We start from the raw sequence: 26,966 nt of genomic DNA, 5'->3' as shown, positions 1-26,966 counted from the left end.
AAGATTTTTGTGTTCTTTAGGGTTTCCCAAATCCCTTTTATAGGTTTTTTTTGTACCTTCAAATTGTTTTGGTTTTTTTTCTAGTTTTTTTGTGTCTCTCAATCCCTTTTTCTGGTTGTTTTGTGTCTCCAAATCTCATTTTTCCCTTTTTTTTGGTGTCCCCAAATCCCTTTTTCCAGGTTTTTTATGTCCTTTAGGGTTTTCCAATCCCTTTTTCCATTTTTTTTTTTTTTTTTTTGTATTTCTCTATTCCCTTTTCCAGTTTTTTTGTGTCTCTCAGTTCCCTTTTCCAGGATTTTTCTTTCTCCAAAATCTTTCCCCAGATTTTTTTGTGTCCCTCAACCTCCACCACTTGAATTTTTGGGATCCCGTGGGACAAATCCGTGTATCCTAAAGGATTTTTTTCTAGGATTTTTTATGTCCTTTCGGGTATAACAAATCCCTTTTTCCAGGTTTTTTATGTCCTTCAGGGTTTCCCGAATCCCTTTTCCAGAGTTTTCATGTCTCCAAATCCCGTTTTCCCAGATTTTTTTTTATTTTGTATCTCCAAATCTCTTTTTCTAGGATTTTTTATGTCCTTTAGGGTATAACAAATCCCTTTTTCCATTTTTTTTGTGTCCTTTAGGGTGTCATAAGTCCTTTTTTTCAGCTTTGGTGGGATTTTTTTTTGTCCTTTAGTGTGTTTTCAATCCCTTTTTCCAAGTTTTTCATGTACCTAAACCCTTTTTTTTCCAGGTTTTTTGCATTTCCTAACCCCCAGCACTGATCTCTGATCTGATCCCAAATAATTTTCCATTTTTCTCTGTTTTTCCCAGCTCTCCTGGCAGGTCTCACGAGTGGAGGAGGAGGAGGAGGAGGAGGAGGAGGAGGAGGAGCGCAGCAAGTCCCGGCCGTGTCCTCGGTGTCCTCGGTGTCCCAACCCTCGGGTTACGCCCCCGACATTCCCACCACCATCGTCACCATCCCCCACCACCCCTCGGTCATCGCGGCCCCTCTGCTGAAATCCCTGCAGCACCCTGGAATTCCTGGAAATCCGGGGATTCCCAATAATCCGGGGATTCCCGGAAATCCGGGGATTCCCGGCAATCCCAGCAATCCCAGCCCTGCACAGCCCGTGGCAAAGGTGAGAGAAAAATGGGGAATTTTGGGGGTTTTTGGGTGAAAATTTGGGGATTTGGGGATGAAATTGGAGTTTAGGATGGTGGGATTTGGGATTTTGGGGGTTTTTGGGTGGGAATTTGGGGGTTTGGGGATGAAATTGGGATTTAGGATGGCGAGATTTGAGGGAATTCGGAAGGGAAATTGGGATTTTGGGGTTTTTGGGTGGGAATTTGGGGGTTTTGGGGATGAAATTGGGGTTTGGGATGGTGGGATTTGGGATTTAGGGGGTTTGGGGTGGTGGGATTTGAGATTAGGGGAATTTCGGGTGGGATTTGGGGAGGAAATTGTGATTTAGGATGGTGGGATTTGGGATTTGGGGAATTTTAGGGGATTTTGGAGAATTTGAGGAGGTTTGGAAAGAGTGGGATTTGGGATTTTGGAATTTTGGAGGGGTTTTGGGGATGAAATTGGGATTTGGGATGGTGAGATTTGGGGATTTTGGGGTGGTGGGATTGGGGATTTTGGCTCGGAATTCCCAACCAGCCCGTGGCCAAGGTGAGAGACGGGGAAAAATGGGGAATTTTGGGGGGTTTTAGCAGATTTTTGGGGATTTTTGGGTGGAAATTTGGGGTTTGGGGATGAGATTGGGGTTTAGGATTGTGAGATTTGGCATTTGGGGGATGAAATTGGGGTTTAGGATGGTGGGATTTGGGATTTGGGGATGAAATTGGGGTTTTCGGGTGGGAATTTGGGGGTTTGGAGAGAAAATTGGGGTTTAGGATGGTGGGATTTGGGATTTTGGGTGAGAATTTGGGGATGGATTTGGGATTTTGAGTGGGAATTTGGGGATGAAATTGGGATTTAGGATGATGAGATTTGGGATTTTGGGGATTTGGGGTGGTGGGATTTGGGATTAGGGGATGAAATTGGAGTTTTGGGGAATTTTGGGGAGGTTTGGAGAGAGTGGGATTTGGAATTTGGGGAATTTTGGGAGATTTTGGGGATTTTGGGAGTTTTTGGGGAGGAAATTGGGGGTTTAGGGGATGAGATTGGGGATTTTGGGGAGGTTTGGAGGGGTTTGGAAAAGGTGGGATTTGGGATTTTGGGGGTTTGGAGTGGTGGGACTTGAGATTTTGGGGAATTTTGGGGGATTTGGGGGAATTTTGGGTGGGGATTTGGGGGTTTGGAGGGGGTGGGATTTGGGATTTCGGGTGAGAATTCCCACCCAGCCCTTATTCAAGGTGACGGGGAAAAATCGGGAATTTTGGGTGGGAATTTGGGGTTTAGGGGATGAGATTGGGGTTTAGGATGGTGGGATTTGGGATTTTGGGCGAGGATTTGGGGATTAAATTGGGATTTGGGATAATGGGATTTAGGATTTTGGGGAATTTGGGTAGAAATTCCCAACCAGCCTGTGGTCAAGCTGAGGGGGAGGAAAAAATTAGAAATTTTTGGGGTTTTTGGGTGGGAATTTGGGATTTTGAGAATTCTGGGTGAGCGTGTGGGGTTTAGGGAAGAAGGATTTGGGATTTGGAGAATTCCAGGTGGGAATAAAAGGGAGGATTTGGGGTGGTGGGATCTGGGATTTCGGTGGCTTTGGGGTGGTAGGATTTGGAATTTGGAATTTGGGGAATTCCAGGTGGGAATAGAGGGGATTTGGGAATGAGATTTTTGGACACTGGAATGGGATTTTGGGATACTGCGACGAGATTCTGGATTTCAGGATGGAATTTTGGGACTTTGGGATTGAATTTTTGCCTCTTAATGCAAACCCACCCACCCCCACATCCCTAAAAAACCCCAAATTCTTAATTTTTCCCCCCAAAATTTTGCAGAAAAAGGGCGTGAAGCGAAAAGCTGACACCACCACTCCCGCCACCACCGCCATCAAAAAATCCTTTAATTTTCCCCAAAAAATCCAAAAAAAATTCAGGAAAACCCAAAAATCCTTCAATTTTTTCCCAGAAAACCCCAAAATCCTTAAATTTTTTTCCTCAAATCCCCCAGAAAAAAAAATGCATGAAATGATAAGCCGACACCACCACCGCTATCAAAAAAATCCTTAAATTTTCCCCAAAAAACCCCCAAAATTCTTTTATTTTTTCCCCCAAAAATTCCAAAAAAACCCCTAAATCTTTAATACTCTTTTTTCAACCCCCCAGAAAAAGGGCGTGAAGTGAAAAGCCGACACCACCACCACCATCATCATCACCAACCCCAAAATCATCAAATTTTCCCCAAAAAAATCCTAAATTTTTTCCCCAAAAATTCCCAAAAACCCAAAATCCTTTGATTTTTCCCAAAAAAATTTCTTAAAAAATCCCTAAAATCCTTATTTTTTCCTCAAAGCCCTCAGAAAAAAAATGCATGAAGCAAAACACCGACACCACCACCGCTATCAAAAAATCCTTAAATTTTCCCAAAAAAATCCCAAAAAAATACAGGAAAACCCAAAAATCCTTCAATTTTTCCCAGAAAACCCCAAAATCCTTCAATTTTTCCCAAAAATTTCCCGGAAAAAAAGCGTTACATGAAGAGGCCACACCACCATCATCACCAAACCCCAAAATCATCAAATTTTCCCCAAAAATTCTCAAAAAATCCCTAAAATCCTTATTTTTTTTCCCCAAAATTTTACAGAAAAAGGGCGTGAAGCGAAAAGCCAACACCACCACTCCCACCACCACCGCCATCATCACCACCAACCCAAAAACCTCAAATTTTCCCCAAAAAATACCCCAGAAAACCCAAAAATCCTTCGATTTTTCCCCCAAAAAATCCCCAAAAATCCTTCGATTTTTCCCAAAAAAAATCCCAAAAAAACCCCAAAAATCCTCAAATTTCTTCTCCAAAGAACCCCAAAATAATTTGACTTTTTAACAAAAAAATCCCCCAGAAAACCCAAAAATCCTTCGATTTTTTTTCCAAAAAAAACCCCTAAAAACCCCAAAAATCCTTTGATTTTTCCCCAAAAAATCCACTAAAAACCTCATAAATCCTTTGATTTTTTTCCCAAAAAATTCTCCCAGAAAACCCAAAGTCCTTAAATTTCCCCCCAAAATTCCCCCAAAAAACCAAAACATCCTTAAATTTTTCCCAGAAAACCCAAAAATCCTTCGATTTTTCCCCAAAAAATACCCCAAAGTCCTAAATTTGTTATTAAATTTTGCAGAAAAAGGGCGTGAAGCGAAAAGCCGACACCACCACTCCCACCACCACCGCCATCATCGCCACCAACGCCGCCGCCGCCGCCGCCTCTGCCGGCCAATCCTCCCCTTCCTCCGCCGAAAACCCCAAATGCGCCAAAATCCCGGCGCGGCGCGAGAGCGGCCGACCCATCAAACCCCCAAAAAAGGATCTCCCGGATTCCCAACAGCACCAAACGTCCAAAAAGGGGAAACTTTCGGAGCAGTTGAAATATTGTAACGGGATCCTGAAGGAGCTGCTGTCCAAAAAACACGCGGCCTACGCTTGGCCCTTCTACAAACCCGTGGACGCGTCGGCGCTGGGCCTGCACGATTATCATGAGATTATTAAGCATCCCATGGATCTCAGCACCATCAAGGTAAAAAGGAATTTTTGTGGGAGATTTAGGGGCTTTTTGGGGTTTTTTTGGGGTTTTTTTCAGGATTTTTTGGGAATTTTTTTTGGATTTTTTCGAAATTTTTTTAGGATTTTATGGGAATTTTTTTAGGATTTTATGGGGATTTTTTAAGGATTTTTTGGAATTTTTTTCGGATTTTTAGGGGTTTTTTAGGGATTTTTTAGGGGTTTTTTTTAGGAATTTTTATTTTTGGAGCATTTTGGAGAGGATGTTTAAAGTTATTTGTGGGATTTTTTTCAGGATTTTTTGGGATTTTTTTAGGGTTTTTTTGGGGATTTTTTGAGATTTTTTAGGGATTTTTTTGGAGCATTTTGGAGATTTTTTAAGGAATTTTTGGAGATTTTTTAAGGATTTTTTTGAGATTTTTTTAGGATTTTTTTAGGATTTTTTGGGGATTTTTTGGGATTTTTTTAGGATTTTTTGGGATTTTTAAAGGATTTTTTTAGGATTTTTTGGAATTTTTTTTGGATTTTTTTGGAATTTTTTTAGGATTATTTTAGGGGTTTTTGGGGATTTTTTTCGGATTTTTTGGGATTTTTAAGGGATTTTTAAGGATTTTTTTTAGGATTTTTTTAGGATTTTTTTGGATTTTTTTAGGGATTTTTTAGGATTTTTCGAAATTTTTTTAGGGTTTTTTTAGGATTTTTTGAGATGTTTTAGGGATTTTTTTGGAGCATTTTGGGGATTTTTTTAGGATTTTTTGGGGATTTTTAAAGGATTTTTTGGGGTTTTTTTAAGGTTTATTTTTCAGGATTTCTTGAGGTTTTTTAGGGATTTTTTTGGAGCATTTTGGGGATTTTTTAAAGGATTTTTTTGGGATTTTTAAAGGATTTTTTGGGATTTTTTTTGGATTTTTTTAGGATTTTTTGGGGATTTTTTAAGGATTTTTTTCGGATTTTTTGAGATTTTTTAGGGATTTTTTTGGAGCATTTTGGGGATTTTTTAGGATTTTTTTGGATTTTTTTTAGCATTTTATGGGGATTTTTTTAGGATTTTTTTAGGATTTTTAGGGTTTTTTTAGGGATTTTTTTGGAATTTTTCTTGATTTTTCAAGGAATTTTTAAGGAATTTTTTAGTGTTTTTTCAGTTTATTTGAGGAGTTTTTTGGGAGATTTTTCAGGAGTTTTTAGGATTTTTTGGGTTTTTTTCAGGATTTTTTGGGATTTTTAGGGATTTTTGGGCAGTTTTTAGAGGGGTTTTTGGGGTTTGGGCCCTTTTACAAACCCGTGGACGCGTCGGCGCTGGGCCTGCACCATTATCATGAGATTATTAAACATCCCATGGATCTCAGCACCATCAAGGTGAGAAAAAGAATTTGGGGAGTTTTCCCAAATTTAGGGATTTTTTTAGGGGTTTTTAGGGATTTTTTTCCAATTTCTTGGGGTTTTTTAAGGAGTTTTTTGGGGATTTTTAGGGATTTTTCAAGGACTTTTTTCAGAATTTTTGGGGGATTTTCAGGACTTATTTCGGAGGGGTTTTTTTTAGATTTTGGGGGTTCTTTGGATTCTTTTGGCGTTTTTAGGAGTATTTTGGGGATTTTTAGCGTGTTCTAGGGATTTTCAGGGAGATTTCTTGGTATTTGGTCTGATTTTTGTGTCAGGACAAAACTGAAGGTTCACGAGCCTCATTGACCCTTCCATGACCCCATTGACCATTCAATGACTCCATTGACCCTTCCATGACCCCATTGACCCTTCCATGACCCTTCCATGACCCCATTGACCCTTCCATGACCCTTCCATGACCCCATTGACCATTCCATGACCCTTCCATGACCTCATTGACCATTCAATGACTCCATTGACCCTTCCATGACCCCATTGACCATTCCAAGATTTCGCTACCCTTCCAAAATCCCGTTGACCATTCAATGATCCCATTGACCATTCCACGACCCTGTAGACGATTCCAAGACCCTTCCATGACTCCATTGACCTCTCCATGACCCCATTGACCCTTCCAACACCCCATTGACCGTTCTATGACTCCATTGACCCTTCCATGACCATTCCAAGGCCTCATTGACCCTTCCATGACCTCGTTGACCCTTCAATGATCCCATTGACTGTTCCATGACCATTCCCAGGCCTCATTGACCCTTCCAAGACCCCATTGACCATTCCAAGACCTCATCGACCCTTCCAAGATCCCGTTGACCCTTCCATGACTTTGTTGACTCTTCCATGACCCCACTGACCATTCCAATACCCTTCCATGACCCCATTGACCATTCCAAGATTTCGCTACCCTTCCAAAATCCCGTTGACCATTCAATGATCCTATTGACCATTCCACGACCCTGTAGACGATTCCAAGACCCTTCCATGACTCCATTGACCTCTCCATGACCCCATTGACCCTTCCAACACCCCATTGACCGTTCTATGACTCCATTGACCCTTCCATGACCATTCCAAGGCCTCATTGACCCTTCCATGACCTCGTTGACCCTTCAATGATCCCATTGACTGTTCCATGACCATTCCAAGACCTCATTGACCCTTCCAAAACCCCATTGACCCTTCCATGACCCCATTGACCCTTCCATGACCATTCCAAGGCCTCATTGACCCTTCCAACACCCCATTGACCATTCCATGGCTCCGTTGACCATTCCAAGACTCCACTGACCCTTCCATGGCTCTATTGACCTTTCCATGACCCCATTGACCTTTCCATAACCCCATTGACCTCTCCATGGCCTCTCCATGACCCCACTGACCTCTCCATGACCCCATTGACCTCTCCATGACCCCCTTGACCTCTCCATGCCCCCACTGACCTCTCCATGACCCCACTGACCACTTTAACCCTTTCCCATCTGATTTTCCCGCCGTTTTCCCCCCTTCCCCAGAGGAAGATGGAGAACCGGGATTACCGCGACGCGCAGGAATTCGCCGCTGACGTCCGGTTGATGTTCTCCAACTGCTACAAGTACAACCCGCCCGACCACGACGTGGTGGCCATGGCCAGGAAACTGCAGGTGGGGAATGCACAGGAATTCCCAAAAATTCCCAAAATTCCCCCAAAAAATTCTGACAAAAACCAAAAAAATTTGGGATTTTCGGTCGGAATTTGGGGTTTGGTTGGAAATGGGTTTGGGGTTGTACTGGGAGAGTTTTATGGGGTTTTGTTGGGAGATAAAATGAGGAAAAATGAGGGAAGAGTTGGGGAAAAAAAATGGGAAAAATAGGAAAAAATCGGAGGCAAAAAATAGGGGAAAATGAGGTGGAAATCCAGAAAAAAAAAAAAAAAAGAGGAAAAATCAGAGAAAAAAAAAATCAGGGGAAAACTCTGTAAAAAATTGGGGAAAAGAATCAGGAAGAATCTGGAAAAATAAGAAGGTAAAAACCAGGAAAAGATGGAGGGTAAAATCCAGAAAAAAAAAACTGAAAAAAATTTAGGAGAAATTGTGAAAAAATATTGAGGGGCAAAACAACAAAAATTGGGGGAAAAATCCAGGAAAATATGGGGAGAAATTGGAGAAAAAACATCGAAGGGAAAAATTTGAAAAAATTCAGAAAAGAACTGGAAAAAATTGGCGAAAATACCATGGAGAAATCAGGAAAAATGGGATAAAAATGAGGAAAAAATGGAGAAAATTCACAAAAAAAATTGGAAAAAAAATTTAAGAATTGGGACTGCTGAATCCAGGAGAAAGCCTTTTTTTTTTTTTTTCTGTGTTGGATGACAGGAAAATGTTGGAATTACAGGGATTTTTGGTGATTATTCCAGGAATGACTTTTCGATTTTACACTGGGAATGCGGGATCAGCTTTATCCCAATCCAAAAATTCCCCAAAAAATCTTGAAAAAAATCCCCAAATTTCCCAAAAAATCCCCAAAAATTCCCAAAATTTCTCCCTAATCACAGGACGTGTTTGAGTTCAGCTACGCCAAGATGCCGGACGAGCCGCAGGAGTCGTCGGGCGCCGCGTCGGTGTCGGCGCCGCTGCCGACGGCCAAATCCTCCAGCGACGAATCCACCAGCGACGAGGACGACGACGACGACGAGGACGACGACGAGGACGAGGAGAGTTCCACGGAAACGTCCTCGGAGAGCGAGGAGAGCTCTGACTCCGAGGAGGAACGCGCCAACAGGCTGGCCGAGCTCCAGGAGCAGGTGGGAAAAATTGGGAAAAAAATGAGGAAAAAGCGACAAAAAATTGGGAAAAATTAGGGGGAAAATAAGGAAAAAAAGTAGGGGAAATAGGGAGAAAATATGGGAAAAAATTGGAGAAAATTGGGGAAAAAATAGAAGAGATTTGGAGGAAATAGGAAAAAAAATTTGGAAAAAAATTGGAAAAAAATTGATGAGAATCGGAAAAAAAATAGGAGAAAAAGCAAAAAAACCGGGAAAAATCAGGAAAAATTGAGATTTAAAAATGGGAAAAAAAAGTAGGGAAAAAATCAGAAAAAAATGGGGGGGAAAAGAGGAAATAAAAAATTGGGAAAAAATAGGAAGGAATTAGGGGGAAATTGGGGAAAATAGAGGAGAAAATAGGGGGAAAAATAGGGAAAAATTTGGAGGGAATTGGGGAAATTTTGGGTAAAAAAATCGGAAAACATTTGAGAAAAATCAGAAAAAAATTTGGAAAAAATAGGGAAAAAAATCAGAAAAGATTTGAGAAAAATCAGGAAAAAATGGGAAAAGAAATGGGAAAAAATAGGGAAAAAATCAGAAAAAAATGGGAGAGCTCTGACTCCGAGGAGGAACGCGCCAACAGGCTGGCCGAGCTGCAGGAGCAGGTGGGGGAATAATAGAGGAAAAAGTGTGAAAAAACTGGGAAAAAATAGGGGAAAAATCGGGGGAAAATGGGAAAAAATAGGGGGAAAATAGGGAAAAATTTGGAGAAAATAGGCGAGAAAATATGGGGAAAAAATTCAGAAAAAATCGGAAAAAATTGAGAAAAAACTTGGGAAAAAGGGAAAAAAATCGCAAAAAAAAACCCAGGAAAAATTCAGAAAAAATCAGAAAAAAATAGGGAAAAATTTAGAAAAAAATAGGGAAAAAGAAGGGAAATTGAAAGAAAAAATAGGAGAAAATGGGAAAAAAATAGGAAGAAATTGGGGAAAATAGAGGAGAAAATAGGGGGAAAAGTAGGGAAAAATTTGGAGAGAATTGGGGAAGAAATAGGGGAGATTTGGGGGAAAATAGGGAAAAAAATTCAGGAAAAGATTGAGAAAAATTGGGAAAAAATTGGGGAAAAATTGAAAAAAAAAGGGAAAAAATTCAGAAAAAATAGGGGGAAAAGAGGAAGTTAAGAGAAAAGATTGGAGAAAATTAGGGGAAAATTGGGGAAAAAGATGGAGAAAAATAGGAAAAAAAATGGGAGAAAAAGGGACAAAAATAGAGGAAAATGGGGAAAAAAAAAGGAAGAAATTGGGGGGAAATTGGGGAAAATAGAGAGGAAAATAGGAGGGAAAATAGGGAAAAATACAGAGGGAATTGGGGAAGAAATAGGGGAGATATGGGGGAAAATAGGGAAAAAAATCAGAAAAAAATCGAGAAAAATCATAAAAAAAAATTGGAGAAAAAGGGAAAAAATGGGGATAATTAAGGAAAAAATTGGGAAAAAATAGGGAAAAAATTCAGGAAAAAATGGAGGGAAAAAAAGGAAGTTAAAAGAAAAAATTGGGGAAAATTAGGAGAAAATAGGGAAAAAGTCAGAGACAATTAGGGAGATTTTGCGGGAAATAGGGAAAAAAATTTGGAAAAAGATGGAGAAGAATCGGAAAAAAAAATGAGAAAAATTGGGAACAAAAGGGAAAAAAATAAGGGGAAAATGGGAAAAAAAATAGGGGGAAAAATAGGGAAAAATTTGGAGAGAATTGTGGAAGAAATAGGGGAGATTTGGGGGAAAATAGGAAAAAGATGGAGAAAAATCGGAAAAAAAGTAGGGAAAAAAAGTCAGAATAAAATGAGAAAAAAATAGGAGAAAAATAGTGAAAAAATCATTAAAAAATTAGAAAAAATTCGGAAAAAAATCAGAAAAAAACTGGGAAAAAATCAGAAAAAAATGGGAAAGTCAGGGGAACTTGGGAAAAATCTTGGAAAATTCCATATTTTTGGGCATCCCCTCCACAGCTGCGGGCGGTGCACGAGCAGTTGGCCGCGCTCTCGCAGGGCCCCGTGTCCAAACCCAAGAAAAAACGAGTAAAAAATTGGGGGAAAATTGTGGGAAATATTGGAAAAATCAGAAAAAAATTGGAAAAAATTACGAAGAAAAAAAACCAGGAAAAGTCGGGGGAACATTTGAGGAAAATATTGGAAAAAATTAGCAGAAAAAGGGGGGAAAAATTGTGAAAAAAAATCCAGGAGAAATAGAGAGAAAATTGGGGAAAAATTGTGGGTAAAGAATTGGAAACATCAGAAAATAAAAGGGGAAAAATTGGGGGAAAAAAAATTTGGGAACTGGGTGGAAAAAATGGGAAAAAAATTGCGATGAATTTGGAAAAAAAATCAGGAAAAATTGGAAAATAATAGGGAAAAAATCAGAAAGAAATAGGAAAAAATGGGGAAAAATCAGAAAGAATAGGAAAAAATGGGGAAAATATACATTAAATATTGGAAAAAAATCAGGGAAAATAAAGGAAAAAATAGGAAAAAAATGTTAAAAAACATTTAAAAAATTGGAAAATATTTAGAAAAAATTCAGGAAAAGGTGAAAAAAAATCGAGGGGAAAAAAAAGGAAAAAATCAAGAAAAAAATCATTAAAAAATCAGGAAAAAGTCATTAAAATCTGAAAAAAATGACAAAAAATTCAGAAAAAACGGGAAAAAATAGGAAAAAAATGGGAACATTGGAGAAGTCATGGAAAATAAGGAAAGTCTTGGAAAATTCCACAGCTGCGGGCGGTGCACGAGCAGTTGGCCGCGCTCTCGCAGGGCCCCGTGTCCAAACCCAAGAAAAAACGGGAGAAGAGGAAGAAGAAAAAATCGGAAAAGCACAAAGGGAGAAGCGGCACCGACGAGGAGTCCCGCGCCAGGCAGGCACAGCTCAGGAGGGCCAGGAAAAATCCAGGAGGATCCAAGTGAGTTTGGGGAATTTTTGGGATTTTTTGGGAATTTTTTGGGATTTTTTGGGATTTTTTTGGAATTTTTTGGGGATTTTTTGGGATTTTTTGGGATTTTTTTGGGATATGAGCGGGGCAGGCACAGCTCAGGAGGGCCAGGAAAAATCCAGGAGGATCCAAGTGAGTTTTTTTGGGGAATTTTGGGAATTTCAGAATTTTTGGGATTTTTTTGGAATTTTTTGGGATTTTTTTGGGATTTTTTGGGGGGATTTGGGATGGATTTTGAGGCAGATTTTGGGGATTTAAGGTGAGTTTTTTTTGAGATCGTGGAAACTTATCAAGGATTTTTCCCCAATTTTTGGGTTTTTTTTATCCCTTTTCCTCCTTTCGAGTCCAGAAATCTGGAAAAAATTACCAAAAAATCCCCAAAAATTAAAAAATCCCTAAAAATTCTGAAAAAGTGACAGAATATTTCTTTAAAAATTACGAAAAAACGACAGAAATTTCTCTAAAAATTGGGAAAAAAGCGACAAAAAATTCCCTAAAATCAGGAAAAAAAGTGATTTAAAAAACCTGCAAAAAATCAAGAAAATACGTCAAAGGAACCCTCAAAAAATCAGGAAAAATCCCCAAAAAATCAGGAAAAAAACTAAAAAAAAAGAATCATTAAAAAAAACCCAAAAATCAAGAAAAAAATGTCAAAAATACTCACAAAAAATCAGGAAAAAATAAAAAAACCACGAAAAATCCCCAAAAAATCAGGAATAAAAAATCCCCAAAAAATCAGGAAAAAACCCAAAAAAATCACAAAAAATCCCAAAATTTTTTTTCTTTTTTCCAGAAACTCCAAAAAATCCTCCAAACCCCCCATCCCACCCCCTCCCTCGTCCCTTTTGGACTCGGAAGAAGAAGAAGAATCCAAACCCATGACGTACGACGAGAAACGTCAGTTGAGTTTGGACATCAACAAACTGCCCGGGGAGAAACTGGGGAGGGTCGTTCACATCATCCAGTCCCGGGAACCTTCGCTCCGAGATTCCAACCCCGAGGAGATCGAGATCGACTTCGAGACGCTCAAAGCCTCCACGCTCAGGGAGCTCGAGAGATACGTCCTGTCGTGTTTGAGGAAAAAACCCAGGAAACCTTACAGTGAAAGTGAGAAAAAATGAGATTTTTTTGGTATTTTGGGGTTTGGGGGGTGTAGGAAATTGTTTCGGATTTTTTCTGGGTTTTTTTTCTGATTTTTTTGGATTTTTTAGTGATTTTTTGTGATTTTTTTCGGATTTTTTTTTTTTTTTTCAGATTTTTTTTTATTGTTTTGTGATTTTTTTCGGATTTTTTGGGGATTTTTTTCTGAATTTTTTTTTTATTTTTTTGAGATTTTTTTTCTGATTTTTTTTTCAGATTTTTCGTTATTTTTTTCAGATTTTTTTCAAATTTTTTTGGATTTTTTTCTGATTTTTTTTGGATTTTTTTCAGATTTTTTTCGGATTTTTAAAATTATTTTTAGTGATGTTTTTTGGATTTGTGATTTTTTTCTGATTTTTTCTGATTTTTTTGTGATTTTTTTGTGATTTTTTTGTGATTTTTTATTATTTTTTCGTGATTTTTTGTGAATTTTGTGATTTTTTTCTGAATTTTTTCTGATTTTTTTTTACTAATTTTTTCTAATTTTTTGTGATTTTTGGGGGGGTTTTTTTCCAATTTTTTTCTGATTTTTTTCTGATTTTTTCCTGATTTTTTTCTGATTTTTTCCCCATTTTTTTCTAATTCTTTCCCCCAATTTTTTCTGATTTTTTCATATTTTTCACCTTTTTTTTCCATGAATTTTCTCTCGTTCTCCTCAAATTTTTTCCCCAATTTTCCCAATTTTTTCCTGATTTTTTTCTCTAATTCTCCCCAATTTTTTCCCCAATTTCCCCCATTTTTCCCCATTTTTTCCCCAATTTTCCCCAACTTTTTCCCCAACTTTTCCCCACTTTTTCCCTAATTTTTTTCCCACTTTTCCCCTCTTTTTGCAGCCCTGAAGAAGCCGGTGGGGAAAACGAAAGAGGAACTTGCCCTGGAAAAAAAACGGGAACTGGAGAAACGACTCCAGGACGTCAGTGGGCAGCTCAACTCGGCCAAGAAACCCCCTAAAAAGGGTCAGAATTCCAGGAATTTTGGGAATTCTGGGAATTTTGGGAATTGTGGGAATTTGGGATGGGGTGAAAAACTGAATTTTAGCAAAAAATCCCAAAAAAAAAGTCAAAATTTTGGATTTTTTGGGAATTTTGGAACAAGTGGGGAGTTGAACTCGGCCAAGAAATCCCTTAAAAAGGGTCAGAAATTACAAAAATTTGGGAATTTTTGGGATTTTTGGGAATTTTAGGGATTTGGGATGGGGTAAAAAACTGAATTTTGGCAAAAAATTCCCCCAAAAAAAGGTCAAAATTCTGGATTTTTGGGAATTTTGGAGTGGGAATTTGGAATTCGGGAATTTGGGAATTTGAGGAGTTTGAGGAGTTTTTGGGATTGAAATTGAAATTCCAGGTTCAAGGAAGGAATTTTGGGTTTGGAAATTCCAAGTCCCAAAATATTTCAAGGCTCAAAATCCCAAATTCAGAATTAAAATTGGAATTCCAAGACCAAAACTCGTAAATCCACAATCCAAAAATCGCCATTTTTCAACATCCAGATCTCCAATTTTTCCCAGATTTTTTTGAGATCCGAATCCCAAATTTTTCCCAGATTTTTAGGATTAAAATTCCAAAATTTTCCCAAATTTTTATAATTTTTTCCCAATTCCAAGTCCCAGAATATTTTGAGGCCAAAACCCCAAATTCAGAATTAAAATTGAAATTCCAAGACCAAAACTCGTAAAAAAATCGCAATTTTTCCATATCCAAATCCCCAATTTTTCCCACAATTTTTCACCACCCAACCTCCAAACTTCCCCCATATTTTTCACAACCCAAATCCCAAATTTTTATTATTTTTTTATAAATTTTTCCCATTTTTTTTTCAGCCAACGAGAAGGCCGAGTCGGCCCAGGCGGCGGCCGCGTCCCGTCTGAGCGCCTCCAGCTCCAGCTCCGACTCGAGCAGCTCCAGCTCCTCCTCCTCCTCCTCCGACACCTCGGACTCCGACTCGGGTTAGTCCAGGGGGGAAAAATATTCCTACAAAATACACGGGGAAAAAATAAAAAAAAAATTTCGGTTCCGTTGGGGGGAAAAATTAAAAAAAAAAATCCCAGGAAAAATGGCGGAAAATGGTGGAAAAGTGAAAACAAAATGGCGGAAAAATGAAAACAAAATGGTGGAAAAAATGGCGGAAAAATGAAAACAAAATGGCGGAAAAAATGGCGGAAAAATGAAAACAAAATGGCGGAAAAGGAAAACAAAATGGCGGAAAAAATGGTGGAAAAATGAAAACAAAATGGCGGAAAAATTTTAAAAAATGGCCGAAAAAAATCGAAATTTTCGCGGAAAAAAATTTGAGGAGAAATTAAAATTTTCGCCGGAAAAATTTTGAGGAAAAATGAGAAAAAATGTGGAAGAAACGGCCCCGAGATGGAGGAAAAGTGTGGGAGAGTTGGAGGTGGAATTTTGTGGAAAAAAATATTCCCAGAAGTTGAAATTCCTTGGAAATAAAAATTCCTGGAAAAAATGGGCCAAGAAGTGGAAAAAATCCGGTGAAAAATGTGGAAAAAATGAGGAATAAAATGGAATTGGTGACGGAATTCCTGGAAAAAATTCCCTGGAAATGGAAAAATTCTTCGGAAAAAAAAAATCAAAATTTCCCTGGAAAAAACGGCCCCAGAAATGGAAAAAAATTCGGGTGAAAAATGGTGGAAAAACAAGAAAAAAAATTTAAAATTTGTGGAATTAAAACGGAATCAGCGACGGAATTTCCCGAAGAAAATTCCCTGGAAATTGAAAATTTCTTGGAAAAAGCCACAAAATTCTGAGGAAAAAGGGTCAGAAATTGAAAATTCTGGGTGAAAAAACAGCAGGAAATGAAAAATTCTGAAGAAAAAACATCAGAAATTGAAAAATTAATGGAAAAAGTCATCAAAAAATAAAAATTCCAGGAGAAAAATGACCAAAAATTGAAGATTTCAAGGAAAAAACCACAAAATATCTTGGAAAAAACATCAAAAATTGAATTTTCTGGGAGGAAAAATTGTCAGAAATTGAAAATTCCAAGGAAAAATCGTCAAAAAATTAAAATTTTCTGGGAAAAAACATCAGAAATTAAAAATTCCAAGGAAAAACAACGTGAAAAATCCGAATTTTCTGGGATAAAAAAAAGAAAAAAAATAAAAATTAAATTTTTTTTGGGATAAAATCGGCGGGACCGGAAGTGACTGAACCGAACTGGGAAATTTCCCCCCTTTTTTTCCCCTAAAAAGACAAAAAAAAAATCCCAATTTTTTCCTTTTTTTCTCCCCCAAAAAAATCCTTTTTTTCCCCAGCACGGACTTGAAAAAAAATAAAAAATTCAGAATTTTTGGGGAATTTTCCCGGATTTTTTTGGGATTTTTTTCCCAATTTCCCTTTTTTTCCCCCCCTTTTTTTTTTTTTTTCATTTTTAGGGAATTTTATTTTCATTTATTTTGGTTTTTTTTTGTTTGTTTTTTTTCTGAGTGGGGTAAAAAAAATAAGAAATAAAAATTAAAATTATTGGGGGGTTTTTAAGGAAAAAAAAATTAAAAATAATAAAAAAAAAAGTGGAAAAATAGTTTAAAAATGGGCAGAAAAAAAATATAAAAATTCATTTTTAAGTCCAAAAAAAAAATGGGAAAAGGGGCAGAAAAAATTCCACAATTTCAGGGAAAAAATGGGATTTTTATAATTCCAATTTTTCCTTTTAAAATAATAATAAAATTAAAATTCCCTTTTTTTTTTTTTTTTGTTTGTTTCAAGAGAGAGAAAGTTTTAATTAATTAATTTATTTGTTGGGAGGGGAAAAAAAAATCCCAGGAAAAAAAAAATAATTAAAAATAAAAATAAAATAAGGGGAATTATCGGGAATTTAAATTTTATTTTTATTTTTTACGTTGGAATTAATTTTTTTTTTAATTAATTAATTAATTTTTTTTTTCCTGGAATTTTTTTTTATTTTTCTTTTCCTGGATTTTTTTTTCCTGATTTTTTTTTTTCTTTATTTTTTTTCTTTAATTTTTTTCCCAATTTTTTTCCCAATTTTTTTTCTTTTTTCCCCTTATTTTTTTTTCTTTTTCTGATTTTTTTTTTTAATTTTGTGGGAGGGTTTTTTCCCTTTTTTTTTTGTTTTTTCCCCCATTTTTCCTCCTCCTCCTTTTCCCCCCCTTGTAGGTCCTTTAGGAAAAAAAAAAAAAGAAAAAATTCGTGTTTTCAGCTTTTTTGGGGTTTTTTTTTTTTTGGTTGTTTTTTTTTTTTCCTACAAAAAAACGAAACGTGACAAAAAAAATAAAATAAAATAAAAAACACAAAAAAAATTTACAAAAATAAATAATAATAAAAAGAAAAAATCCTTTGGAATTCTTGGAAGGTGTAAATAAAGAAAATATTATTCCAGTTGAAAGGTTGTGGATTTTTTATTTATTTATTTTGTTTTAATTTTGGGGATATTTTGGATTATTTGGGGAATTTTTGGGATAATTTTGGGGAAATTTTGGGATAATTTTGGGAATATTTGGGATCACCCGCCCTCCCCACAATAAAATCCCCCATCACTAAAACAACCCAGTGGAAAAATCAACCAATCACAGACGGCGCTGGACGACCTCCAACCAATCAGATCGCGCGGGACGCCGATGGCTCATCAGTTGCCGGGCAGAATAAAGACCCCCGTTATTGAGGGCGGGCGAGATGGGGAATGGGGACCCCCCGTGTGTCCCCCCCGTGTGTCCCAAACCCATCCCAAGGGGTGGGAAAACCCCAAATTCCCCAATTTTGCGAATATTTGAGATCATCCGAGACTTCCAAGACCCATTTCAAAGAATAGCTCCATGTCCAAATTCCTGAATTTTGGACATTTTGGGATCATTTTAGGAATATTTGGGAATATTCTGACCTTCAAAAGCCATTCCAAGGGGTGAGAAAAGCTCCAAATTCCCGAATTTTTGGGAATATTTGGGATAATTTTGGGAATATTTGGCATCATTTCAAGTTCCCAAACCCATCCCAAGGGGTAGGAAAAGACCCAAAACTCTCAATTTTGGCAATATTTGGGATGATTTTGGAATATTTGGAATTATTTTGGGAATATTTGGGATAATTTTGGGATTATTTGGGGTAGGTAATTCTGGGAATATTTGCGATCATTTTGAATTTCCAAACCCATTCCAAGGGTTGGAAAATGCCCCAAATCATGCATTTGGGGAATATTTGGCATCATTCTGAGCTCCAAAACTCATTCCAAATGGTGGGAGAAGCTCCAAATCCCGAATTTTGGGAATATTTGGGATCACCCAAACCCTCCCCACAATAAAATCCCCCCCTCACTAAAACAACCACAGAGAAAAATCAACCAATCACAGACGGCGCTGGGCGACCTCCAATCAATCAGATCGCGGGGGACGCCGATGACTCATCAGTTGCCGGGCAGAATAAAGACCCGCGTTATTGAGGGCGGGCGGGATGGGGAATGGGGACCCCCCGTGTGTGTCCCCCCCGTGTGTCCCAAACCCATCCCAAGGGGTGGGAAAACCCCAAATTCACCAATTTTGGGATAGTTGGGAATTTTTGGGATCATCCCAAACTTTCAGACCCATTTCCAAGGGACGATTCTGTGTCCAAATCCCCGAATTTTGGGAATATTTGGGATATTTTGGGAATATTTGGGATCATTTTGAGCGTCCAAATCCATCCCAAGGGGGGTTAAAAACCCAAATACCCAAGTTTGGTGAATATTTGGGATCATTTTTTGAATATTTGGGATCATCCAACCACCCAAACCCATCCCAGGAAACAGCCAGGTGTCCGAATACCCGAATTTTGGGAATATTTGAGATTAATTTGGGAATACTTGTGGTAATTCTGGAAATATTTGGGATGATTTTGGGCTTCCAAACCCGTCCCAAGGGTTGGAAAATGCCCCAAATCCTGAATTTTGGTAATATTTGGGATAATTTTTTGAATATTTCGAACCATTTGGGGAATATTTGGGATCACCCGCCCTCCCCACAATAAAATCCCCCCTCACTAAAACAACCCTGTGGAAAAATCAACCAATCACAGACGTCGCTGAACGAACTTCAACCAATCAGATCGCGCGAGACGCCGATGACTCATCAGTTGCTGGGCAGAATAAAGACCCGCGTTATTGTGGGTGGGCGGGATGGGGAATGGGGACCCCCCGCGTGTCCCCCCCGTGTCACCCCTGTGTGTCCCCCCGTGTGTCACCCCCGTGTGTCCCCTCCCTGTGTCATCCCCGTGTGTCATCCCCGTGTCACACCCAAGGGGTGGGATAAACCCAAATTCCTGAATTTGAAAGCTCCAAATCCCTAATTTTGGGAATATTCGGGATAATTTTGGGAATATTTGGGATAATTTTGGAAATATTTTGGGATAATTTTGGGAATATTCGGGATCACTCACTCTCCCCAACTAAAATCCCCCCCTTACCATAACAACAAGGTCTAAAAATCGACCAATCACAGACAGTTATGACCGAGCTCAACCAATCAGAATGTGAAGTTCTTATGACTCATCAGTTGCCGGGCAGAATAAAGACCCCCGTTTTTGAGGGGGGGCGGGACGGGGAATGGAGACCCCCCGTGTGTCACCCCCCGTGCATTGTGTGGCAAAAGCTGATAGGCCAAAATATCACTACTATTACTACTATTATTATTATTATTATTATTATTATTATTATTATTACTATTACTATTATCATTATTATTATCATTATCATTATTATCATTATTATAATTATTTCTATTTTTTACAGTCTATTATATATATTATATATATTACATATAATACATAATCTAGATTTATATATTATCACATATCAACTATTACATATTAATATTATATATATAATTTTTATATTATATAAATATAAAATATATTCATATATAAATATATGCACATTTAAATCGAAATTTCCACAAAATTGGTGGCAGGAGGGGTAATTTTAGAAGATTGGGTTTAAAGCAAAAAGTGTGAAAGAAGCTGATCGGCCAAGAAATTATTATTATTATAATATAAATTATAATTATTATATTATATTATATTATATTATATTATATTATATTATATTATATTATATTATATTATATTATGTATCTATATATTATATTCTATTTATACTATATTACATATATTTATACTATATTACATATATAATTATGTAATATAATATATAATTAATATATTATATATTAATATAATATATAATAATTAATATTAATTAATAAATTTTATTATTATATTTAATATTTAATAAGAATTAAATCTAATGATAATATATTAATATAACTATAATTATATTATATATTATTATTAATATATAATATATAAAATATATAATATATAATATTATTATATACAATAAATTATATATATATAAATACATTTATATGTATATTTATATTATATGTATAATATATATAATATATTATAATACATATATTTATATTATATATTACATACATAATCTGTTATATTATATACTATTATGCATATAATTACAAATTATATTATATATAATTAATATATAAAATGTAATTATTATATTATTATATCATATATTATAATAGGTATTATAAGTATTATATATAATACTTATAATAACATAACTTATAATAGTTATATATAACTATTATATTAGATATAATATATATTATATATGTTATATATAATATTATGATAACACTATATATATATAACTTTTATGTATTATTCTATTATATATATATTTTTTAATAATATATATAATTATATATATTATATAGTATGTATTATATTAATTATATTTTCTAATTAGTATATTATATATAAAAACATAGTATATTAATTATATATTTTATATTATTATTTTAAATATTATTATATATATAATCACAAATGTTTTATAATTATGAAATATTTTGCCTTCCGTTTGTGATGGTGTGAATTATAATTTATATTTTCTCACCCTTCACCTGAGACTGAAAATGGAATAATAATTTTTTAAACCATCTCTCACTTTCTCACCTCCAGCTCAAAAAAAAAAAAGTAATAATCATATAATAAAAATTATACAAAATAATAAATAATAATTATAATTAATTTTATAAATTATATAATAAAAACTTATAAAATCCAACAACCACAAAGAGACAAAACCTGAGATTTTTCACTCAGTTTTCACCATTTTTAAACAATAATTACAAAATATGGGATTTTTCATCGCTTTAAATCAATAATTTTCCATCAGTACTACTCAAATTCTGCAAAAATTAGTGATTTCTTCTCAAAATCCCAGAGAAATTGGAATTTTCCACTAAAAATCCCAGGGAAATTGGGGATTTCTACTTAAAATCCCAGGAAAATTGGGAAATTTTACTTAAAATCCAAAGAAAGTTGGGTAATTTTGCTCAAAATCCTGAGAAAATTGGGGATTTCAGCTCAAAATCCCAGGAAAAAACGGGGTTGGGAACACAGACATTCCCAAAATCCTGGAAAATTTGGATTTAGACACTCCCAGACCCCCAAAATTCCAGAACTGGGGGAATTTGGGAGGAGCCAGAGCCCAAAATTGAGGAAAAAGGAGAAGTTTGATCTCGCCCAGCCCCAAAAATCCTGGGAAAAAAGGATGTGAGAACACCCAGTTCCCCAAATTTTGGGTCCAGGGGGGGTTTGGCAACGCCCAGACCCCAAAAATCCCGAAAAAAACCCAGGATTTGGGAATGTTAGACCCCAAAAATCCTGGAAAAATGGGATTTAGGCACTTCCAGAGCTTAAAAATGCTGGAAAATTTTGAGGTTTGGGACTCCCAGAGCCCCAAAATTGTGAGAAAAAAGGAAGTGGGAACGTCGAGTTCCTCAAATTTTGGGTACAGGGGGGTTTGGGCGCTCCCAGAGTCCAAAAATCCTGGAAAAATGGGGATTTAGGAACTTCCAGAGCCACAAAATCCCAGGAACAGGGGGGTTTGGGAATTCCCAGAGCCCCAAAATCCTGAAAAAAAGGGATTTGGGAATAAACAGGGCCCCAAAATCCAAGAAAAGAGGGATTTGGGAACACCCAGTTCCCCAAATTTTGGGTACAGGGGGGTTTGGACAATCCCAGACCCCCAAAATCAAAGGAAAAAAAGGATTTGGGGCATCCTCAGTGTCTGTAAATCCCGGGAAAAGGGGATTTGGGAATGCCCAGAGCCCCAAATTTTGGGTACAGGGGGGTTTAGAAACTCCCACACCCCAAAATCAAAGGGAAAAGGGGGTTTGGGGCATCCTCAGTGTCTATAAATCCTGGGAAAAGGGGATTTAGGAACGTCCAGTTCCCCAAATTTTGGGTACAGGGGGGGTTTGGACACTCCCAGCCCCCCAAAATCCCAGGAACAGGGGGGTTTGGAAATTCCCAGAGCCCCAAAATCCTGGAAAAGAGGGATTTGGGAATGTCCAGTTCCCCAAATTTTGGGTACAGGGGGGTCAGGACACTCCCAAACCCCCAAAATCCCGGGGACAGGGGGGTTTGGGAATTCCCAGAGCCCCAAAATTCAGGAAAAAAGGAGATTTGGGAATGTCCAGTTCCCCAAATTTTGGGTACAGGGGGGTTTGAGCAAGACCAGACCCCCAAAATCCCGGGGACAGGGGGGTTTAGAAATTCCCAGAGCCCCAATATCCAAGGAAAAGAGGAATTTGAGAGTGTCCAGAGCCCCAGATTTTGGGTACAGGGGGGTCTGGACACTCCCAGCCCTCCAAAATCCCCAGAACAGGGGGGTTTGGGAACACCCAGACCCCAAAAATCCTGGGGAAAATGGAGTTTGAGAATTCCCAGAGCCCCAAAATCCAAGGAAAAGAGGAATTTGGGAGTGTCCAGAGCCCCAAATTTTGTGTACGGGGGGTTTGGGCACGCCAAGCACCCCCCCAGATTTTGGGTACAGGGGGGTCTGTGCACTCACAGCCCCCCAAAAATCCCCGGGACAGGGGGGTTTGGAAATTCCCAGAGCCCCAAAATTCTGGAAAAAGAGGAATGCGGCCACACCCAACCCCCAAAATCTGGAGAAAGGGGGAAAACCCCCGATAAAAAAAAACAACTCGGGGCAACGCCCTTCCCTAAAACCCCCTAAAAATCCCCCCAAATCCCCAAAATCCTCCAAAAACGGGGCGGGGTCCCCTAAAACCGCTCCATCCCCATATTCCCACAGATCCCGGGAACCCCAAATCCCAACCCTGGGGATCCAGGACCCCCCAAACTCCACCTTGGACCCCCCAAATTCCGGGCAGGGTCAGGGCCAGCAGCAGCAGCAGCAGCCAGGGGAGGCTCCGCGCTCCATCCATGGCTCCTCGGGATCCCGGGAAATTGGGAAGGGCCGGTGCCGGTGCCAGAAAAGCGGCGGGAACTGGGGGGAGCGGGAGTGGGGGAGCAGCACCCCAAAAAGCGCTCAGCCAATGGGAGCGCGGCGTCGCTGCGGGTCGGGACTTGCCGGAAAAAATAATAAAAAAAACTGTCGCCCTGGAGAAATTCCAGCCAATCAGAATACGAATTGCTTGTGACTCATCAGTTGCCGGGTAGAGCTTCTGAAAAAGGGTCCAAAACTGAACCGGCCAATGGGAGCGCGCAATAAACACCTCCAGCCAATCGGAGCGTGTCCATAAAAACTCCAGCCAATGAAACGGCGTCCAGAAACCACGCCCGACCAATCAGAGAGCGCGTGGCTGATGACCCCGCGCCGTTCCGCGTTCTCACTCTCAGTTCAGCTCTGCTGCTTTGGGGCTGGTGGTCGCTGCCCGGCGCTGGCCATGGGGCGAGGGGCGGCAGCTGGGGCCGTACTGGTGGCACTGGTGGTGCTGGGAGCGGCCCCGGCTGCGGGCGCGGAGCTGTCGGGTGAGCGGGGGGGGCGGGAGGCGGTGGGGCAGGGGGGGAGAAGGGGGCAAAGGGGGAGGGTGGGACCCCAAAACTGAGCGGGAGGGGGCTGGGGATTGTATAACTTGTGGTTTAAATGTTGGGAAATGGGTGAAAGTGGGGAATGGGACCCCAAAAATAATTTGGGGCGTGGCTGGAGGTGGGAGGGGAGGGGATGTGAAAGGGGAAGTGGGGGAAGGGTGTTCCAGAGGAAGCGGCAGCGCGGGCAGGAGGGTCCCGTGGCGGCCGTGGGGCACAGGGGGTGCGGAGTGGGGATCCGGGGTGGCCCCGGAGCTCTGGGGGTGCTGGGGGGGCACCCCCTGACCTGTGTCCTGCACACTCAGGAGTGTTCCACTACCTGGTGAAGTTCGAGTGTTACTTCATTAACGGCACGGAGAAGGTGAGGTTCGTGCACAGGGACATCTACAATCGGATGCAGGACCTGATGTTCGACAGTGACGTGGGGCACTACGTGGGGTACACGCCCTACGAGGAGAAGGTGGCCCAGGACTGGAACAGCGACCCGGATATCATGGAGAGAATGCGGACTGCGGTGGACAGGTACTGCCGGTACAACTACGAGATTGCTGCCCCGTTCACTGTGGAGCGCAGAGGTGAGCGTGGGGCAGAGCGTGTCCCCTCGGGCCCTGCCCTGGCAATGACCCTGGAGCCCCTCAAAACCTCCCTGGGAATCACCCCAGAGCCCTCATCCCGCCTTGGGACCATCCCCGGGACCTCCTGTCCCTCCAAGGACCCCCGAGATTATCCCAGTCCATCCCAGTGCCCCCACCCCCGCGCGTCCATCCCGGCCAAGCGTGGAGCTAAAGCGTCTCAACCAATGAGAACGCCAGAGCCCTGATGACTCATCTGTTGCCAGGCAGACCCGCAGTGCCCAGTGCCCCAAGCTGGACTCGCCTCCCAGTGCCGCGCGCTTCATTCCCAGTTCATCCCAGTTCATTCCCAGTTCATCCCAGTCCATTCCCAGTCCATTCCCAGTCCATTTCCAGTCCTTCCCAGTTTATTCCCAGTTCATTCCCAGTACACTGCCAGACTCTGACCCACTCTCCCAGTGCCCCCCATCCCCTCCCATCTCTGTCATTGCCCCCCCAGTGTCCCCCAGTCTCTCCCTGTCTATTCCCAATCCACTCCTTGTCCCTCCCAGTCCATCCCAGTCCGTCCCAAGCCCACAGCGCCCCTCCCCTCTGTCTGCCAGCGGCCCCCAGCTGATCCCAGCGTGTCCCCGCTCTCTCCCAGTGCCCCCCAGCGTTTCCATCTCGCTGCTGCCCTCCAGCTCGCAGGGCGGCAGTGCCAGAGGCCTGCTGTGCTCCGTGATGGATTTCTACCCCGGCCACATCCAGGTGAGGTGGTTCGAGGGCCAGCAGGAGCTGTCGGGCCAGGTGGTGGCCACCGACGTGGTCCCCAACGGGGACTGGAGCTACCAGCTGCTGGTGCTGCTGGAAAGGCCGCCCCGGCGCGGGCTGAGCTACACGTGCCAGGTGGAGCACGTCAGCCTGGAGCAGCCCCTGAGGCGGCACTGGGGTACGGGGGAGCCACTGGGCGGGCTGGCAGAGGCAGTGGCGTGTGCTGGGAGCGAGTGGGAGCTGTGTGGGGAGAGGGCGGTGGGCAGCGGGAGAGGGGCCGGGGGCTGTGGAAGGGCTGAGCAGGAGTCGGGAGGATGCTGGGGAGGGGGGTGTGGGGTGCCGGGGGTGCTGGTGGGCGGCGGGAGGGAGTTTGGGGGCGGCGGGTGGAAGCGGGAGGGATGGGAGTGAGGCCGGAGGGGCCGGGAGGAGCTGGGGGATGGGCAAGCGGGGCTGGGGCTGAGGTGGGTTGTGGTGGGAAGAGAGCGGGAGGGGTGTGGAGGAGCGGTGGAGGGGCTGGGAAGGGAGCGGGAGAGGGTTTGGGGGGGTCTCGGTGGGGCTTTGGTGGGTGGGGGGCGAGCGGTTTGGGGCTGTGGGCTGGTGAGAGGGGCCAGGAGGGGCTTTGGTGGGCTTTGGTGGGGAGGGCGGGCAGGGCTCGGGAGGAGGTTTTGGGGGCCGGTGGGTGGTGCGGGGGAGAGCGGGAGGGAGGCCGGAGGGGCTCGGGGTGCGGGTGAGAGGTTTTGGGGGGTCCTGAGCCCTCTGGCCCCCCCAGAGATGCCGCCGGACGCCGCCCGCAGCAAGATGCTGACGGGGATCGGGGGCTTGGTGTTGGGCTCGGTGTTCCTGGCGCTGGGGCTGGGCTTCTACGTGCGCAAGAAGGTGAGGGGGGGTGCCGGGGGTGGTGTCCCGGCACGGGCGGAGCGTGTGTGCTCCCCCCGGGGCCCCCCAGCCCGGGCTCAGCCCCTTTTCTCTGCCCACAGAGCTCCTGAGCCGCCGGCGGCCGCAGCCCCTCCCCGTGGCCTCGGGCCCGGCCGGGACCCCCCGCTCCGTCCCCGTCCCCGAGATGATTTTGGGGGCCTCGTGTGTCCCCCCTGCCCGTGCCCAGAGCTGTCCCTGTGTCCCCGCCCGGCTGCTCCCAGTGTTCCCAATAAAGCTTCCCAGTTGTGCCCGCTGGGCTTTGTGGGGGGCTCTGGGGAGGGACTTGGGGGGGGCTGGGATTGGGGGGGGCAGAGGCGGCCCCGGGCTGGATCGGGAATGGGGACCCCCGTGTGTCCCCCCCGGGTCACCCCGAGGCTCTGGGGGGGCCTTGGGGCAGCCCCCCGGGGCTCCAGAGTTCAGCATGTCCAGGGGGGTCGCAGCTGCTGCCGCCGGCGGGGGAACAAACCTGAGCGGGCTCTGGTCTGTGAAGCTCCAAAATCCATTTGTTCCCCCCGGGGATGAGGAGGGGGACGCGGATTAAAGACCCCCCAAAGGGCGGGTGGGGGGTTTTATGGGGCGTTGCAGGGGTGGAGTTTGGGGTTTGGGTCAAGGGAGGGGTTGACACAAGGGGGGAACATCAAGTTCCGGCCTCCTCAGAACGGGAGCGCTGACAACACCCCGTGTGTGAATTGGGTAAAAGGCGTGTTGGGTAACTCATAACGAGGGGTTTCTCGGGAATGGCACTGAATAGTTTGGAAAACCAAAATGAACATTATTAAGCCAAATTAACAAGCAATGGAAAAGCATCTGAGACTTAATCAAGAGGGATAAAGTATCAGAAAGGATAATTTAATGAATACATTTTTAGTTAATGGGTGAATAGAGTTAAATCTACTTTGCCTTTTGACCTTCTCACGAGAAGTTTTGCAGTTCTTTGATCTCCTCCTCACCA

At 41.3% G+C, this 26,966-nt stretch overlaps 2 protein-coding genes across 4 annotated transcripts in view; both read left to right on the top strand.

Moving 5' to 3' along the window:
* The window catches only part of BRD2 (bromodomain containing 2), a 36,023-nt gene extending 18,808 nt beyond the window's left edge, over positions 1-17,215 (top strand). For all 3 annotated transcript variants that reach the window (XM_083881629.1, XM_083881631.1, XM_083881630.1), the window contains 8 exons: positions 816-1,123; positions 4,274-4,666; positions 7,560-7,688; positions 8,579-8,827; positions 11,555-11,739; positions 12,563-12,876; positions 13,743-13,865; positions 14,729-17,215. In XM_083881629.1, the coding sequence (XP_083737755.1) occupies positions 816-1,123; positions 4,274-4,666; positions 7,560-7,688; positions 8,579-8,827; positions 11,555-11,739; positions 12,563-12,876; positions 13,743-13,865; positions 14,729-14,859 (1,832 nt within the window). In that variant the 3' untranslated portion in view covers positions 14,860-17,215. The remainder of the gene's footprint in view (positions 1-815; positions 1,124-4,273; positions 4,667-7,559; positions 7,689-8,578; positions 8,828-11,554; positions 11,740-12,562; positions 12,877-13,742; positions 13,866-14,728) is intronic.
* A 6,384-nt stretch (positions 17,216-23,599) lies between these two features.
* Positions 23,600-26,259, top strand: LOC310921633 (class II histocompatibility antigen, B-L beta chain-like). Its single transcript, XM_083881822.1, has 5 exons — positions 23,600-23,720; positions 24,083-24,352; positions 24,993-25,277; positions 25,869-25,975; positions 26,077-26,259. Exons 1-5 carry the CDS (start codon positions 23,636-23,638, stop codon positions 26,083-26,085), a joined length of 756 nt encoding a protein of 251 aa, XP_083737948.1. The 5' UTR covers positions 23,600-23,635; the 3' UTR covers positions 26,086-26,259.
* Positions 26,260-26,966: the final 707 nt, after the last annotated feature.

The sequence above is a fragment of the Zosterops lateralis genome, assembly GCF_965231275.1.
Source record: "Zosterops lateralis genome assembly, chromosome: 35".
Lineage (NCBI taxonomy): Eukaryota > Metazoa > Chordata > Aves > Passeriformes > Zosteropidae > Zosterops > Zosterops lateralis.
This window is presented reverse-complemented; position numbering and strand designations above follow the sequence as displayed.